The sequence below is a fragment of the Kwoniella shivajii genome, chromosome 1, assembly GCF_035658355.1.
Source record: "Kwoniella shivajii chromosome 1, complete sequence".
Taxonomy (NCBI): domain Eukaryota; kingdom Fungi; phylum Basidiomycota; class Tremellomycetes; order Tremellales; family Cryptococcaceae; genus Kwoniella; species Kwoniella shivajii.
In genome coordinates this window covers 621,503-638,756 of record NC_085908.1, presented here as the reverse complement: position 1 = coordinate 638,756, position 17,254 = coordinate 621,503, and the positions used below count along the sequence as shown (strand labels likewise).

At 45.4% G+C, this 17,254-nt stretch overlaps 9 protein-coding genes across 9 annotated transcripts; 4 read left to right on the top strand and 5 right to left on the bottom strand.

The window, feature by feature from the left end:
- Positions 1-256: 256 nt before the first annotated feature.
- On the top strand, positions 257-1,302 carry IL334_000249 (uncharacterized protein; the record flags this gene model as incomplete). Its single annotated transcript, XM_062932033.1, has 4 exons — positions 257-401; positions 452-719; positions 770-1,039; positions 1,089-1,302. 4 exons carry the CDS (start codon positions 257-259, stop codon positions 1,300-1,302), a joined length of 897 nt encoding a protein of 298 aa, XP_062788084.1.
- A 61-nt stretch (positions 1,303-1,363) lies between these two features.
- Positions 1,364-3,098, bottom strand: IL334_000248 (uncharacterized protein; the record flags this gene model as incomplete). The annotated part of the gene is made up of 6 exons (XM_062932032.1): positions 1,364-1,776; positions 1,819-1,881; positions 1,928-2,419; positions 2,464-2,615; positions 2,791-2,910; positions 2,956-3,098. The coding sequence occupies 6 exons, from the start codon at positions 3,096-3,098 to the stop codon at positions 1,364-1,366; spliced, it is 1,383 nt and encodes a 460-aa protein (XP_062788083.1).
- Positions 3,099-3,474: 376 nt separating this feature from the next.
- On the bottom strand, positions 3,475-4,757 carry IL334_000247 (uncharacterized protein; the record flags this gene model as incomplete). The annotated part of the gene is made up of 3 exons (XM_062932031.1): positions 3,475-3,921; positions 3,978-4,142; positions 4,191-4,757. The coding sequence occupies 3 exons, from the start codon at positions 4,755-4,757 to the stop codon at positions 3,475-3,477; spliced, it is 1,179 nt and encodes a 392-aa protein (XP_062788082.1).
- Positions 4,758-5,014: 257 nt separating this feature from the next.
- On the bottom strand, positions 5,015-5,556 carry IL334_000246 (uncharacterized protein; the record flags this gene model as incomplete). The annotated part of the gene is made up of 2 exons (XM_062932030.1): positions 5,015-5,335; positions 5,383-5,556. The coding sequence occupies 2 exons, from the start codon at positions 5,554-5,556 to the stop codon at positions 5,015-5,017; spliced, it is 495 nt and encodes a 164-aa protein (XP_062788081.1).
- Positions 5,557-6,249: 693 nt separating this feature from the next.
- Positions 6,250-8,235, top strand: IL334_000245 (uncharacterized protein; the record flags this gene model as incomplete). The annotated part of the gene is made up of 10 exons (XM_062932029.1): positions 6,250-6,365; positions 6,413-6,528; positions 6,580-6,757; positions 6,810-6,942; positions 6,996-7,063; positions 7,112-7,441; positions 7,484-7,729; positions 7,778-7,886; positions 7,937-8,047; positions 8,098-8,235. The coding sequence occupies 10 exons, from the start codon at positions 6,250-6,252 to the stop codon at positions 8,233-8,235; spliced, it is 1,545 nt and encodes a 514-aa protein (XP_062788080.1).
- Positions 8,236-8,944: 709 nt separating this feature from the next.
- On the top strand, positions 8,945-10,890 carry IL334_000244 (uncharacterized protein; the record flags this gene model as incomplete). Its single annotated transcript, XM_062932028.1, has 12 exons — positions 8,945-9,018; positions 9,079-9,291; positions 9,342-9,457; positions 9,506-9,544; positions 9,596-9,835; positions 9,891-10,013; positions 10,064-10,166; positions 10,230-10,403; positions 10,457-10,478; positions 10,528-10,615; positions 10,664-10,761; positions 10,810-10,890. 12 exons carry the CDS (start codon positions 8,945-8,947, stop codon positions 10,888-10,890), a joined length of 1,371 nt encoding a protein of 456 aa, XP_062788079.1.
- Positions 10,891-10,921: 31 nt separating this feature from the next.
- On the bottom strand, positions 10,922-13,329 carry IL334_000243 (uncharacterized protein; the record flags this gene model as incomplete). Its single annotated transcript, XM_062932027.1, has 10 exons — positions 10,922-10,999; positions 11,047-11,354; positions 11,397-11,579; positions 11,633-11,869; positions 11,978-12,007; positions 12,059-12,068; positions 12,216-12,450; positions 12,559-12,848; positions 13,006-13,181; positions 13,248-13,329. 10 exons carry the CDS (start codon positions 13,327-13,329, stop codon positions 10,922-10,924), a joined length of 1,629 nt encoding a protein of 542 aa, XP_062788078.1.
- Positions 13,330-13,769: 440 nt separating this feature from the next.
- Positions 13,770-15,462, bottom strand: IL334_000242 (uncharacterized protein; the record flags this gene model as incomplete). Its single annotated transcript, XM_062932026.1, has 5 exons — positions 13,770-13,978; positions 14,033-14,325; positions 14,374-14,904; positions 14,959-15,214; positions 15,360-15,462. The coding sequence occupies 5 exons, from the start codon at positions 15,460-15,462 to the stop codon at positions 13,770-13,772; spliced, it is 1,392 nt and encodes a 463-aa protein (XP_062788077.1).
- A 415-nt stretch (positions 15,463-15,877) lies between these two features.
- On the top strand, positions 15,878-16,812 carry IL334_000241 (uncharacterized protein; the record flags this gene model as incomplete). The annotated part of the gene is made up of 5 exons (XM_062932025.1): positions 15,878-15,984; positions 16,042-16,178; positions 16,245-16,488; positions 16,562-16,644; positions 16,709-16,812. 5 exons carry the CDS (start codon positions 15,878-15,880, stop codon positions 16,810-16,812), a joined length of 675 nt encoding a protein of 224 aa, XP_062788076.1.
- Between the last annotated feature and the right edge of the window lie 442 nt (positions 16,813-17,254).

The following is a 17,254-nucleotide window of genomic DNA, read 5'->3' as shown; positions in this document are numbered from 1 at the left end:
ATCAGGGTAATTTCAATTGAGTAATGTCGTCACATTACAACGGATTACACCGAAGAACCTTTGGTGAGATCTCACCATATGCGCAACCGCTTCCTCCACTTCTTACGGTCTTATCCGGCGCCGAAGTGATGTACGCATGCGGATCGAGAAGATCGTATGGGATCTGACGTCGACAAAAAGAGCCTAGACGACATCCCTCTTTTCGATTTCTTCCATCGCTTTGCTGTTTGCGCTAAAGATTAATCAGATATTCATCATGCCATTCGGAGATATCCAACTCAACGACGGTCGAAAGATTCCCGCTATTGGCTTTGGCTCTTGGAAGATTCCCAAGGACGTCTGTACCGGTCAGGTAGATCAAGCGATTGACGTCGGGTTTGATCATCTCGATACTGCTCAAGGTGAGTCACCGCTTGATCGAGAGGGGACTATCAACTGATGATCTCGATAGTGTATCGGAACGAGGAGGAAGTGGGCAAAGCGTTCAAAGAAAGTGGTCTTTCACGAAAGGATGTGTGGATCACCACCAAATGGAGTGGAGTAGATGACAAGGACCCAAAGACTTCGGTCGAAGAGAGCTTGTCCAAATTGGGGATTGACTATATCGATCTTTACCTTATTCATCACCCTAGACTTTGTAAAGGAGATATTGAGGGTACTTGGAAGAAAATGGAGGAATTGAAGAAGCTGGGATACGTGAAGTCTCTTGGTGTTTCCAAGTAAGTTTGTGTATATGACCTGCGTGAGCCGTCAATGACAGTCGATACAGCTTTACCAAAGATGATCTCAAAGAACTTCTGGCTACAGCGACCATCAAACCTGTGGTCAACCAGATTCTTCTTCACCCTTACGTCATCTCCTCTACCACTCCTCTCCTTGAGTACATGGCTACTCATCATGTCGTTCCTGAGGGATACTCCTCTTTGATTCCCCTCACATCTAAGCCAGGTGGTCCAGTTGATAAGCCCATGAATGAGATCGCGAAGAGATTGAACGTCAAGCCCGAGCAGGTTCTCCTCGCATGGTCAAAGGCTAAAGGGTAAGTAGACGTGAATGTCGAGTTGACAAGACGCTAACACCTCTTGTAGCGCCATCATCGTAACTACTTCGTCGAAGAAGGAACGACTGGAAAGTTACCTTGACGTGGGAGATATTACTCTCACTAAAGACGATATCAAGGCGCTCGACCATGCAGGGGCTAAAGGCGAGCTCTGGCAGGCAAGAAAGCAAAAGATGGCTGTGGCTGCTAAGTATATCGCCGCCGCTGGTCTCTTGGGCTACCTCGTGTTCTCCAAAATGTGATTGAGAATTACATTACGTATTTATGCAGTCTGTACTGAATGCATCGTGTATTATAAACAGATTAAACGAAATAAACCAGTACTGCTTCCGATGCGCCGACTGATATAACAGCCTTTCCGTTGTTGATTTTGACTTTTTCAACTTGCTCGTCCCCTTCGATTATACAGGTGGAGTTTGCGAATGACTGACCTGCATATGTTGGCACTTGGCCAAGTTCTTGTTGGGATGTAGAATATTGTGCGGATAACCTTTTGACGATAGCTTGGTGACACCCCTTTGGAATATTGCTTAGTACGACTTCCTGGTAAGGCCTGGCTACCGTTGTGGTATTAGGGTAGAAGACACTATTGTATATAACCGCACGAGATAACTGATCTTGATTCCAAAATGAGTACACGCCAAGCTCGGTGGACCCGTCGTCGATTTGCGAGATCGATGACATCCCTTCAAGAGCACTTGCAGCGAAGTATGCACCTGACGCTGATCAGCAAGGAGCAGTCAGCAGGGTGAACTTACCATAATACGGAGCAAAGACATATTTCGTTCCCCACCAACTATAAGGACTGTAGTCGATTGTGCCTGTGAAAAGTCAGTTCGGTCTCCTTCACAGTGACGCGCAACACACCTTGGTGGAAATGCAACCTCTCGTAGCCCAATTTGACGCTTTGCAAGGTGTAGTCCATGAGCCAAAGAGCTGCGCCGAACGTTGGGGAGATACCCCCGCCTCCACAAGTTGCGGAATTAGTTTCGCCAAAGACTAGAGGTCTGTCTCCTAGGCTTCTGGCAGCGTCTACTTCAGGCTGGAAGGTTTTGACATAATTCACAATAGTTGTATGGTTCTGCAAGGTTTCCAAATTAGTCTTCGAGGTCCCACACGCTGATTGCGGGTATGAATGATCTGCCCATGATCTGACGTAGTCAATGGAGCCTGAGCTTTGCTCCACAGGACCCAATTCCTGGATTGAGAATTTCGGAGGCTGCAAGAATACTCCTCCTTGGATGATGTCTTTCTGCCCCAGGGCGTCACCGACTTGTTTCTGCCAGCTTACTTGAATCCCAGCATCGAGTGCTGGAGTCCACGTTTGATTGTTCGCAATAGGATCGGCCTGAACGTATACTAATATGCTTATGAGTATGTGAACGAGGTATTAGTGTACTCACAATCTGGCTCATTTCCAAGTTCGAAAGCGAATAAGTTAGACATCTTCTGAACCGCTTTTTTGGCAGCGGCGATCGTGTTGTTGATGGTATTGAGTCGCCTATTCAGCCCAATGGTGGCAGGACCTTCCAGGGCTCCGGCAAGGTCAAAGAATCTACCAGGTCAGTATTTGGTGCAGAGAACGTTTAACTTACGATGGTCCATAAGTTAAGTTTAGAGGAGCTGCCGCTGCTGAAGGTACAGAGTATTCGACTGGCGAGGTTAGAGTGGGATCATAGGTAGCACGATCCCTGCAGCAGTTAGCAATGAGCTGACACGGTGAAGCTCACTGAGTAGTACCGCCAACCCGCACTCTTGTGGGTGAGCCCGCCGCGTCTCCGAGGTTTTTCAAGCATTGGGCTGTTGATCCGACATTCTGGACATAGCCCGGAAACGCGAAAAACTCCAAACTATACATACAGTCAGTCTGAATGCTGAGTCCAGTGCGCACTCACGACACAGCGACAGGAGCTTCTCCGTTGATCTTGGATTTCGCACCGGACTGAAGATCGTATTCCACGTTACTCCGGGGCAGAACAGCCGCATGAGTAACCGCCAGACCTGCTAGGATAGTGTAGAGAGTTTTGCTTGTCAACATATTGGTGTTCGTTGGAGAAACGATAGCACAGTAATGAGACTTGGGATCTTCAGTTCTTATAGCTGTCGACCCTATTACTAACCGCATCATCGGGTGACATTTGTTCGTCGGTACAAACATTTTCCGACCCCATGTGCCTAGATTACTAGCGTATCTCGGTGTAATTGCCCCTCAGTGTGGTACACCAGGAATAGACTGTCATCGTGCCAAGCACACTCACGAATAAAAAATATCGTTAGATCCCGCAGAGTGCTGGACATGTGATCATTTGCCGTTCATTATAGTCAGACGGACCGAGATGCCCCGATCACATACAGATCATCTCACATGTCAATTTATTTTACCTGTCTACCTAGCGACATCGAGGGTATTACGATCAGACTCTAGATAGAAATGGACCCATCTGCTCAGTGACCGCTACCCCAGAACATGGCTCTTCGCCAATTTTACCCCCAAAGAATTGACCAATCCATCTAGCGTAAAATCCTTGTTTCTCATTGGTGTAAGCGTTCTGGTCAAAGGTGAAAGCAAATCGATTATTTTCCCCTCCATCAACGGTGATGTGAAATCCTTCGATATTTTGGGTGTCGTTGGGACGATTGGGAGGTATGGTGACGTTGTCGCCGAAAGGTTGAACAGTAATGGAGTCGTCTTCGACGCACCCAGAATACAAGATTTCGTCGCCCCTAGTAATCCATCCGCCGGCTTTGGTGAGATTGTCAGTCGTCACCACACGGGACCAAACGACGCTGTAGTCTCCAGCTCTACCATGACCCCAATACCAATGTCCGACATGAGGAGCATACGGCACAGGTCCCCAGTTCTGGTTCATATTCTCCAGGTCAGCGAGAAACTTGTAGGATGACAATAGATAGTCACCTTGTCATGATATCCGTTTCCTGTAAAGGCTATTCTTTGATCACCCACTTTCAGGTCAACCACAGCAACAGCGTCGCCCATCAAGTTGATCCAATTGAACCACCAGAACACATCCGTAGTCGCGGCAGCACCGAATGAATCGCATCCGACAAATGGTTTGGCAGCCTAACGTTGGTAAGCAGAATGAACAAGCTGATCAAACTCAACACTCACCGAGATAAGGGTGACAGTCCCGCTGATATTATGCTCCGGAAGGTCGAGAGAGAGCGTGTATTCACTCAGGTCTGCTTTACCGATCCACGTGAAGTCACCGTCACCTATTACTCCGCTTGATCCATCTCCTAGAGCTGAAACATATAAAGCGCCAGATGGACCATAATCTATTACCTTGTCGAAAAGTGCACCTTGAGGGGATACAGTTAGGTGGCAAAAGTATCCGATCAAAAAGTCGATCAGATACTGTAAAATTGATCGGATACTTTTGCCAAGTAACTGTATGACTTGTACAAGAAGTTGTGTACCTTGACCAGAGACGGTGGGGGAGATAAGGGATGAAATCACGACGGAAGACTGACCATCAGCTGCGACAGCATCGAAATACCACCACTCGTAGGTCGTCAAGTTGTGAGAGGTGATAAAAGGTCGATCGTATGATTCATTGCCGACAGTAGTGTCGAGGGGCACTGAATGGTTGAGAAGATTGGGGAGAATGTAGTTTCTAGCTTGTTTTGCATGACTGAACGTTGCTGCCAGGAGCAGGGATAACTTGGGTGTAAGCATATTGCGTGACCAGGGGAATCTTGCGGAAGGACGAAGTGCATATTAAGATGTGACCAGTAGATGAAGGGGTCAGGAATTTATAAGTGAATGCGAATACTGTATGATGAATTAAAACGTGTTTGACGATGTGTGGAATGCTTTTTCGTCAACGGTGATTCGGCCATCACATATCATAACCCACACACAAACGTCATCATAAAGATCTTCAGAACTTCGACCGATGATACAATACTTTCATGCATAGATGTTGGCAGCTCTCATTGGGTCGATAAATATTCATTGAACGCCTGGGTTCCATCCTCCTTCGCGAGCGTCTGCATCTCCTTCAAGGTCTCTTCTGTGTATTGACCCTTGACACCTGAAAAACTCAGAGCGGCTACAGTATTCCCTTGATCGTCGAGCACAGGCACACTGATAGTTTGATGGATCCCTAGAGCTATAAGAGCGGGAGCGTCGACATACGTCGATTGTATTTCTTCGATATTCCAGGATGCGTATGGTTTGCGTGCTTTGACCACGGTGCTAGGCCATGGTGCACCTTTGGTCATTATCTTCTCACCTCCTACAGGATAATCATCCTGAATAAAAATCAGCCACTGATCCTTACAAGAGAAGACATACTTACTGGGTGAGAAGAGTAAATCCTCTTCAATGCATGTCGCTCCTCAATCCATTGTAGGACGGTAAAATTGACATATCCGAAACTCTTCTGGGCTTTCCCCGCGATTTCTTCGAATTGTGGTGCATTCGGTCCGGACACATCCGGTCGAGATATTTGAGTAGGTGGTGCACTTGACATGATCGTGGTGATGGAAGATTGGTTACAACTGCCCTTCTTGGTCTGACGAGATGGTGAAGTGAGCGTTGTTTATCACTGTACCCACACCACTTTTGATGACTGTATCAGGAGGAGCTTGACGCAAACAGACATGTATCACTTTGTTCGTGTTTTCTTTCTCTTTTTCTCTTAAGACGAAGAGAATCTACGAGACAATGACAGAAAGCGTTGCATGACACTTGAAGATCATTCACATAGGTACGTAGCCCGCGCGTTTGTTCGTCAGCTGACGAGAGCCCGAGGGCATAAAAAGGTTATCTATATTTTTGGCTAGCGGTTTTCTTGGGACTGCATCATGGAATGACTCTAGGTTCGGTACCTCGTTCCCATAACAAGCGGCCCTCGGGTTTGAGCGTCTAATATTCGCTCTGCCTTGAGTTCGGACTTTTCCCGGTTATGAATCCCGATTTTTCAGATTGGCGTTTTGCATTTTTCCTCTCGTCATCATTCCAGCTTTTCCTTCCGAAGGCCCTGTCCCTTATTTCGCTCCGTGTCTCCTTTACTTTCGCCAAATTACTTCTTTGTGGAGATCCTGTGGGAAGCCGCGGGCAAGCTTAATCGGAAGTTGAAACATGTTCATTCAGATATAAGATGTGCAGGTGATTTTTCATACATCTTTCATGGAATGCAAGCACCCATAACACAGAGTATAAGATGGGGAAAACCAGAGACGACGAGAAGGCATATGCTCCTTCGAGCCCAGCTGAGGTTCACGAGACTCACCTTGTCGATGCTAAGAGAGACGACGAAGCGGCGACTTTCTTGGCTAAGTGAGTATGGTGATGGGTACATTCCGACTAGCGCTGACTTGTACTAGCATTGCAAATCGACCTAACGCCGAAGAGCTATTGGCGCCCTTAGAGGAGAGGGAACAGAGGAGCCTCGTCCGAAAAATTGACTGGATTATGGTCCCTCTCCTCGGTGTAGCAATGAGTGTGTTGTACATACTCGTTATTGAAAACGATGACTGACAAAAGGTAACAGTGATGGGCTCGGTCGATAAAGTCTCCTTGGCCACTGCTGCGGTTATGGGTTTTAGGGAAGACACCCATCTGGTAGGGCAAGAGTACTCTTGGACCTCATCGATCATCTATTTCGGTGCTATTGCGGCCATTATACCTTCACTCATGCTCATGCAGAGACTGCCCCCGCATATCTACATGTAAGTGATAGCTTGTGCGAGAAGACGGAAAAGAAAAGCTGACCTCTATCAGCTCCGCCAATGTTACGATTTGGGGTATCATCACGCTATGTCTTCCAGCGTGCAAGAGTTTTGGCACAGTGATGGTTGTACGAATTCTTTTGGGTGTTTTTGAATCGGTCATTTTTGCTGGGTTGGGTCTGATAGTGAGCTGGTTCCTCACGATATGATACGAAAACGAGTATTGACCTCTGCGAAGGTATCTATGTGGTGGACGCGAGAGGAGCAACCCTATCGAACTGCATTTATCTTTTCCACTGTATCTTCGTAAGTCATTAACGCCAGATCAAAGGAAATTACTAATAAAATCATCAGGCTCACCAACGGAGTACTCGCTGTCGCTGCGTGGAATTATAAAGGATCCGCCGTTGCTCGATGGCAACTACTTTTCATATTAGTCGGAGCTATCACCCTCGGATGGTCATTTCTTTTATGGGGTTTCTTACCCGCAAATCCTACCAAAGCTCGATGGCTCAGCCTGAGGCAACGGGTTGTCGCCACTCGACGAATGCAAGACAATCATACCGGTATGGAAAACAAGACATTCAAGTTTGATCAATTCCTCGAAGCATTTACCGACCCTAAAACATGGTTCTACTTCTTTATCAACATCGCGCTTAATGTCCCAAACGGTGCTCTGGTAGGGTGAGTCAAGACCGACCCAGGAGAATGCTAACTCGGAAACAGATTTAACAGTATTGTAGTGAAATCACTCGGATTCACCACGCAGACTACCTTGCTTTTGGGTATCCCCACTGGTCTTGTTTCGTGGATTTCATCCTTCTTCTGGGGCTACATTGCAGTTAAGACCGGTCAACGACATCTCAGTGGTGTGGCTTCTTGTGTACTCCCTTTGATTGGTACTATCCTTTTGTATAAGCTCAATCGAGACTCTGTCGCTCTTCTGTACCTATATCTCTGTTACATGTACTGGTAAGTCCGGCAACCACTGAAAAGGGATGAGGCTGATCGACCTCGCAGGGGACCATACATCGTCATGATGGGTTCAATGTATGCAAATACCGGTGGTTACACGAAGAAATTGACAGTTTACGCTTTGGGCTACATGGGATACTGCGTCGGTAACATTGTAAGTTGAGCACACTCAATTAGGGGATTGGTATTAACGATAAATCACAGATTGGTCCTCAAACATTTTTAGCCAAACAGGCACCTTTATACGTGGGAGGTGTTGTTGCCATGTTGGTCTGTTATTCAATCGCCCTTGTCTTGATCGGCGTTTATTGGCTCGTGAGTAAAATCCTCAGGTTCCCCTCTTCGTTCGCTGACGGGATACTCAGTATCTCCGTCGTCTAAATGTCGGTAAAGCGAGAGAATACGAAGCTCTCAAGAATCAACTTGAAAATGAAGATCAACTTTTGAGTGATTGGCAAGATTTGACTGATATCAAAAATCCTCGATTCGTCTATGCTTTGTAAGGGAGGATTGGGATTTGCGTGATCAGTAGATTTAGGTGCAGAGATGACCTTGATTTAGTTCGGCTTTTTTTTTGCCTGAACCCTTTTGTATATTGGAAGATGTCAAGTTATAACCGGGAAAATATAGAGATGTAAATGTTCAATGCACGAGTCGTCGAGGTAATAAGACACAAAGTGGCTTTTGATGACCGCTTGCAGTATGACCCTTTTCAATCTTGATCAATAGTCGAACTGAATCGCATACACTCTCGCTGATAGCGAGCGATATATCGTTCCAATGAAATGTGATATTTAGACTATCGTTTCCCAAGTCTCCCCTCTTGACTTTAGGTGTTTTCATATCTTCCGGGCATCTACACTGACAAGCATGAGGCTCTGTCAAGCCTAACCCAAGACGGGAGACATACTTTAGAGCCATGTGATCAATTGGCTGCCGTAGCTAGGTCTCCAAGAGGTTTCCAGAAATGGCGATTTCCAAGCTGTCGCCCGCGGCCTCTCGTACATCGGCTACGACCGGTCCAATGTATACCGCGGGCAATGGTGGTTTGGATCGAACCTCTAAAACTTATATGAGATGGTACGTGTCGGAGTTCAGCTTCAACTTCTTTGTTCTCCATGTTGACAGCCTAAGAGAATATAAAGAGTAGCACAGTCACCCCTCCGAACAGTATCTTCAGAACTACAAGAAAGAGAAATTGACAGAGTCAAGATGTCAACTGCTAAAGTCAACGGTGATGCCAAATCTTGGCCATTCCCTAATCCTCAAGTAGTCAGGGAAGAATAGTGAGATCTCACCTCCACTTTGACTTCCCGCGATTTACATTGACAAAATCTTTGATACAGCCTACCAAAGCTCGCTATAAAACCTTGGGTGTCTGAATACCCTGCTGATAGAATACTGAAGAATTGTCAAGTCGTCGATCCAGCTTCAGGAAAGCTCCTTCAAGGTCTCAAATCAGTCACCATATCTGAAGGGAAAATTCAATCCATCACGGATAGTGATTCAACACAATCAACTAGCAATGTTATTGATCTTGAAGGCGCATATCTCTGCCCGTCTGTGAAAGAGCTACTGTTCCACAATATCATAGCTGACATCACCACAGAGGATTGATCGATGGTCACGTTCACATCACCGCTACTCCCGGTGTCAAAACCATGCTTGAAGTCGTGAAGCTTCCTGAGCAAGTAACCAGTCTACGTGCAACATATGTTCTCAAAGGTCAGTAATTTGTTTAAGATATCAGAAACTGAGCTGATAGTAATGCAGAGATGCTGGCTCGTGGCTTCACCACTGTCAGAGATACTGGTAAGTCAACCATCTGTTCAAGTCACATGACTGGCTGACAACGAAATGCAGGCGGAGCTTCCAAAGTAATCGCCAATGCACTTGCCGAGGGTCTTCTGCAAGGTCCAAGATTGGTCCAATGCGGAAAAGCTTTATCTCAAACCGGTGGACATGCCGATTTCTCATCAGCTGTATCAGGTGGCAATCAGACCGGATGTTGTGGAGGCCATTCCGAAGCTCTTGGTCGAGTGTGTGATGGTGTTCCTCAAGTTCTCAAAGCTGTTAGAGAGGAACTCAAAGCCGGTGCTGATTGTGAGTTATCAAACCTTTGTTACCAATCCAATCCGATTTGCTAATGCACTTATAGTCATCAAAATCATGATGGGCGGAGGAGTTTCGAGTGAAGCAGATCCTATTGACATGATCCAGTTCACCGAAGAAGAGGTACAAGCAATTACCAAAACATGTACTAGAATGGGGAACAAATTGAGTGAGTGATGCATTCATTCGGCATGTCTCCTTCTGACACGGTTTACATAGCTACGGCACACGCATACACTCCCGAAGCTATTAGACACGCAGTCGAGAACGGTGTACGTTGTATTGAACATGGAAATTTCCTGGATGTTCCTACCGCAAAAATGTAAGTCTGCCCTACCCACCAATCTCTCAAGGGGTTTTTCTTTTGCTAAATACAGTTATATAGGATGGCCGAGAAAGGTATATTCTTAACTCCGACCTTGGCTTGTTATGGTATTATGGCTCGAAAACCATTTGAAGATTTCCTTTCGGAAAATGGAAAACCCAAAAATCTGGAGGTCATGAAACAAGGCCTTCAAGCTCTTCAAATCGCCGAAGAAGCCGGTGTGACAGTGTGCTAGTAAGTAACTCATTGCTTTAAGAAAGTACGGCGCTAAACCTTTCTGTCAATAGCGGATCGGATCTATTAGTTTCCGTGAGTATCATCCTCGCGGTCGTATTGGCACTATTGACCACACTTTTAGATGCACGCTCTGCAAACCGAAGAGTTCTCCGTAAGATCTCAGGTCCTTGATTCGCCCACCGTTTTGCGTCAAGCTACTACCAATGCTGGTGAGTGGCTTTGATTGCCTTATGACCTAAGCGCTGACGTGTATCTAGCCAAACTATGTCAACAAGAAGGAAAGATCGGTGTAATCGCTCCTGGTGCATATGCCGACCTGATCGTGCTTAGGTCGAACCCCTTGGAAGATATCACCGTGAGTCGGGTCTGCCTTGCATTCTACAGCACGCTGACTTTGCGACAGATTCTGGACCACCCGGAAGATCACTTACTTGCTGTCATCAAAGACGGCCGAGTGGCTACATCACAGATCAAAGGCTTATAAATACAGTAAAATATCATGCACATGTCCATCGCTATGATTGTAGACCTTGAGTATCCCATAACCAACCTAAACTGCTCCATAATTGTTGTTCCACATCGGTCATAGGGGGCTAGAACCGAATCAGCCGAGTTCCACTCTATTGTAGTGATAACTTACCAGAAAAGCGTTCATGTCAATTCCCCAGGTATCGGTCAACAACTGATCTTGAGGGGGAGGATCGCTCAGAATGGATAGTAAAGTCTGAGCCAATGGTAAATGGCCTTCAAGAGATCGAAGGAGTAACTCGAAGTGACCTTTTGCCGTGACCGCGGTTGGCCATGTGACAACATATCCAGCTCTAATAATCGTCGCTAATCGCGTCAAGACATTTCCAGCTTCAAAGTTGATCATTGGGTGTGTAGTACCCGCTTTCACTGTCACTCTGACCAGCAGCGCTGCGCCATTGAGGAAGTGGAAAGCTGAATCTGAATCTGTGTCAGGACGAATTCTTTACACGTTACACTCACATGGAAACCAAAATGTAGCGCGATCTTCTGAGTCTATAGCTTCCAGAAACTCTACTAATTCCGTTCCTATCTGAAGAGCCGAATTGAGACAACCTTCCACTTCATATGCTGTATCCCCTGGTTCCCCTAATGTCAGCCGTATAAGAGCAATCTTCACACCTAAATGAGCAGCCTGCATCGATCCTGGAAATCTTATCAGCCACGATATTATCAATATATCGAGACAGACAACTCACGGACTCCAGCCGATTTGGACGTTACGTTCGGCGTGATCGGTAACCTCAGCTCCGGCTCGAGCCATTCATCAAATTCATCCAGGTCACTCGCGATGCTTTCTAATAATAGAGACCGAAAGGGTTCCCTGGGAGGTTGTACAACCGCTTGGACCGTTTGGAAGTTTTGTGTTATCCTTTCCAGTATAACGCATAACTTAGCCATTCCAATAAACGATAACATGGACTGTTTCTCTTGGGCTGATGTTTCGTTCCCCCAGTCGGAATCTCTCATCTTAGGAACGGACACATTATGATCGCAGGGATGTATACTAATCGTTAGCATATGATTATCCAGGAGAAACTCACTAAGCTGGACGCCCTTGAATATATGATCGCCTATCGGGGAATTGAGCTCAATTATTAAACCAGTCAATTACACTCACTTACCATGTGTCAACTATGATCAAAGACCACCAAATCCGTCGCCGCAAGCTTCTCTCCCATCTGGGCAACTTCCATGTGATGCATTCAACATGTAAACCGAGAACATACGCACAGCCAACCGCCTGACTTGTTAGCCCTAGCACCGTTTCAAGTCACTCACCCTTCCCAATGTTATACTGTTCTGCGCGTGATTTTCATGAGGATTCGAAAGTAAAACCATCAAAGTCGTTTGTAATGTGATCAAACGTGGAAGACGATATTCATCTTCGAACGCTGCTAGAACTTTTGACCACACTTCCACAGATTTTGCTTTTTCCATAGGAAGATATGTATAGGTAGTATGAGCCATCAGAGCCGCCAGGAAAGTTGCTGGATATGTTCCACTTCCAGGTTCCCTGCGAATGGCAGCTTCCAACCGCATACGATTGGCAACCGGGAAAGCCATGAGTGTGGTTTCCTTGAACCTTGAACGTCAGTCATAGCCAACTCGCAATACAACTTACAATTGTATTGTATGTTCAGCCTTCTCCGCTCCAAGTAGCGCCACGCATTCATCCAAGAGTTTCTGTGTTCCAGCAGGAGGACCGAGTCTGCCATATAGTAACGCTGGATTACGCACGAATAGTGCAGGTAAAGGACCATCTGATACCTGTCGAAATTTCTGCCCGGTTCCTGAACCACCAGATAAAGAAGCAGCAAGAGAATTCGCAGCTATCGCTGACGGTCCAAGATAATGTGATTCTTCGTAATCGTCATATTCCATATCAAGTGAATCATAATATGCGTCATCCGACTACCATTGTCAGCCTCTGTAATAAAACCAATATCACTCACTCCTTCGTAATCTTCTTCAGGGGATGTGCGTGTATTTCGCAAAAGAGATGACATTGACTTTCTTGCTTTGCTCTAAGTACATGGTCAGAAAATGTATTTCTCCACCTGAAACTTACTCCTTGTGAGGAGGTCGACCCTATACCTTCCTTACTGATTGAGGATTCTTTTGGCGGAGTCTTACCATGCCTCTTCATAGGAGGGGCGATAAATGTACACTCTTTGTTTCTCGCAGCACAATCAGTACATGGCTGACCAGGGACATTGATATGGCACGAATGCTTTTGACGTCGACCTGGGCTTATTTTCTATACATCAATAATTGGCAAGCAAGAGTTTGCACCATAAATTCTTTGCTCACAATTATCGCAAGGACGAACTTTCTTTGAGCCAATCTTCCTTGGCTCTATTGTTACTCTGCTTTCGGTGGGAACCCGAGGCATGTTTGATGCTGATTGTCTCGACAAATTTAGGTTGCAAGGACTGAAAACAGATGTAATGCGATAACTACGAGTAGTTGGGGTATCTAATTCCGAGTTATATATCATTTGCCCTCGGGCTCGAATCGCGCATTAAGCGGTTTGCCGTCACCACACGTGACTGTAACATTGTCTCTCTATCCCACCTCCATTCACGAAGAAGACGCCTTGATATAACAGGTAACCTCGGTTGTGCATCCCGGAAAGGAAGTGCAAAGCTTGAAGAAATATGTATTTATCATCATTTACCGCTGGGACGATACTGCACTTGTGAAGACACAGAATGCCTTCAGATGTATCAACCAATTCGACGTATGAAAGCAGATATCATCCATATCGTGTACGTTATGAACCAGATAGACAACCTAAAAAAAACCCTTTTGCTGCATGTATATATCGACCATTCACTTTTTATGTTTTTGACCGTGAAGCCTTCTTTCTCTCTTTTCGACTGAAGCACTTGAATCCCAATCCACGTCCGCAGCCAGTAATTCCGGATGACCATTTTTCTCTAGTTTTGAATCAAAGAAACCATCTCTGTATCCACGAACTATCCTTTCAAGCAAATCAGACGTTGAAATAGCTGGCGTTCTCCTTGTAGGAACGAATCGACCTAGATGTTCATCACGTCAACAGCAGACGGATCCTGATAGAGAAATTCACTCACCACTCTTCTTCGCGAATGCATATACGTCCTCCATGTCTTTACTAGGATATACTTCCTCGTCATGAGCTATATAATCAATATCATATTTATCCAAAAAAGCTTGATCCACAACCCATGGCGCATCAGGTACGACTTCATCAACCCATCTACAATGTCTCACAGCTTCGCAACGTTCGGCATGTGTCATTGCTGGTTTCGATTTGTGAGATGCACATAGATCATCAGAGCACACTCCTACCAAGAGATGTACTCGAGGAAATGATAATTTTGCTTGACGTAGCTGGAGTGCGTGTCTAAATGATCTGAATTAGCAAGTTCCTAAAATTCTGAAAAGTACTCACCCGAAATGGAATAAGTCATATACACCATCCGCATATAACCTCACTACTTTTCCCTCTGGAGGAGCATTTGTTCTCCACCATCTTTCCACTCCATCTTTGGCTCCCTCGCCATGTATGGCATTTTCCACAAACGACTTGATATCTTCCTCGGGTAATTCTTTAGGTCTAGTGAACATCTTAGGGGGTCCCATCGATGACATAGAAGGCTTGGCAGACAAAGGTAAGGTCTGCGACCTCCTAGGCTCGGCTAGTGCCGTTGAAGGGGCAACGGGCACATCGGTAGGTCTCTCATGTGACTTATAATATTCAGACGGCGATGAAGGGGGTGAATCCACCAAAATCAGATTCGCCATGGAAGCTTTAGGTGTAGGTAGTTTGTTGGTACCACCTGGAGATGTACCCATTGTACTATGCAAGTCAACATGTAAGCCTTTTGAAGGAGATGTGGGTTGTCTCATGTGATGGTGTAAATTTGATGTATGAATAGGTGTACCACCGATAGTTGATGAACTTTCAATATCGCCGTCATATCTATACCCTGGATCATCAGTGCATGGACCATCAAACGTGCGCCAAATAACTTACGTTGGAGAATCAAGTCCTTCACTCATACTACCTTCATTCAACTCCTTTACCCTCTGTTGCTGCAGTGCTTTTTTTGTGAGTTGATGAGATGCATTGGACCCAGTAGCAGCTGTGATCCCGGAAGCGGCCACATGTAATGGCGAAGTAGACGATTGCAGTCTCGGCGAATCGGCGGTAGATGCATTGGAAACAGTTTCAGCGTGAGTGGAAATGATTGATCCCACGTCGGAAAATTCATTTTCGATATTGTCGTTATCTGAAGTAGAGGGGAAGACGATTATAACGGGACAGTCAACGATGAGCGGTGTGTACAAGGAATGAGTCAAGAGTAAATGATAAGTAGTAGAGTTTCGATCAGTAAGCATGAAAATATCCGCAAGTTGATCAAACGGACTGCTTACCTTCCTCACTTGCATCTCTCGAACTACTGGGATCTCTAGCTGCCCTTCTTTCGCCAAGACGGTTTCTTGTATGTCGCTTCGGTATAGTAGCGTTGGTAGCCATTGTCGTCGGTGAGTCAAGGTAATACTATCGCTAAGAAACAAGGACAGAAGTATGGCTCAAGGTGGGATGATAGTCGCTATAAACAATGTAAGATAAAGCTGAGAGGGACGATGAGATGCCAATTTTGTGTTAAGAGAGTGAAAGAACATGCAGTGATTTGAATGATGTATCATGATACGTCACAACCCCTGATAATACGGGGGGAAATTGTAGGCGCGTCAAAACAGCTTGCCTTTTCGTGCGCAACGTTGTGAATAGGCACCCGTAAACCGCTTTTAGGCGGACGGCCCATCGTTTTCTACGCGTCGCCAGAATTTAATCATGTCAACAAAAGACAAGACAAAATAAATCTCCCAGATCGCTGAAAACACATTTTGAGCAACGATATCATTCGCCTTGATTGAGAAACACTGCAATGTCAACTGCCATACACCCTCCAGATTATTCCGACGTATCAGAGCGATCATTCAGTGAACATAATGAATCACAAGAGTTTTCAGAAGATCAATGGAAAGCGTTAGCGTGAGTTGAACCTTTTTCAACGAATATCTAAATATGGCTGAGTGAACAAACCTGTAGGAAGATCATACGTGATGTGGGACCAAACTTATCCCCCGACGAAGAATTGGGAGATTTAGCAGCTGCTGAAGCTGCTGTGAACGCCAAAGACTCGGAACGCACTGTTGTGGTTGATACAGCCAGAGAGGCACTGAGGTGTGAGTATACACCATATTTTGCTAGATGGTACAAAGTCGTATGGCTGAAGTTTTCCTGGACCACAGCACTATCACGTCAACATGCTCAGGCATCCACAGCAGCTCAACGACCACCTTCACATCCATCAGCAACAGAACACGATGCTCAAGTACGTACGTTGGAGCAGCAACAATACGCAACTGGTAAACAATTAAACGAGGAACAAGCTGCAGTAGCTAAAAAAGAAGTCGAATTGGGTAGATGGAAAAACGAAAAAGAAGAGGTAGACAAATTGCAGATTGGTGAAGAAGATTGGGCAAATGGTAAAATGTCAATCATTATTCTTGTTCGTCTTCCTGAGATATCCTGATATTGACTACATGCTTTTTTTTTCCTTTTTTAGAATTCGGTTAAAATTACTTTCAGAAGCTGGATTCTCCTTAGTACCTCCCAAGGATAACGCGGGATCTACAAAAGTACTTATTCGTAAGTGAACGCGTACATCTAACGCTCTCGATAACTCTACTGACCGCCTTGCTTTGTGTATCAGGAAATGACGCGAAGGATGATGTCCACTCAGTACCGATAGACAATTCAAGATCAAAAGCTTATACTGCTAATTTGATCTGGAGTTTGGCGAGTGAAGGTGTCTAGTTGATCAAAAAACATGGATCACAATGCGATAATTCATTGGTTTAGATAGTATAGTTGTATATGTATAGATTTTTCTACCCATTTCGCGAAGCTCAACGATTCCAACGAAAATTACCGTCATATGAGAAATTTCGTCGTGCGATCATGTGCAATGCTCTGCAATCTGAGGACATGTTCCTCACGCAGTGTGGGGGGTAGTCAATTCGATCGCAAGTCTATGCGATATGTCTTGCAAGTGTATGCATAGCTATTGTGAAGAATGAGATAAATCAATGATTGCACTGGGAATATCTGCCACATTGAAAATGACATTATTGGTGAGTAACCGGGTAATCACGATAAAGGTGGAGTATATACATATATAGATGTCAATCTCAATCTCAATCTCTTCACATCGTCACCTGTGTCTACCCCTTGTACATAGCTCAGCTTCATATCCAAT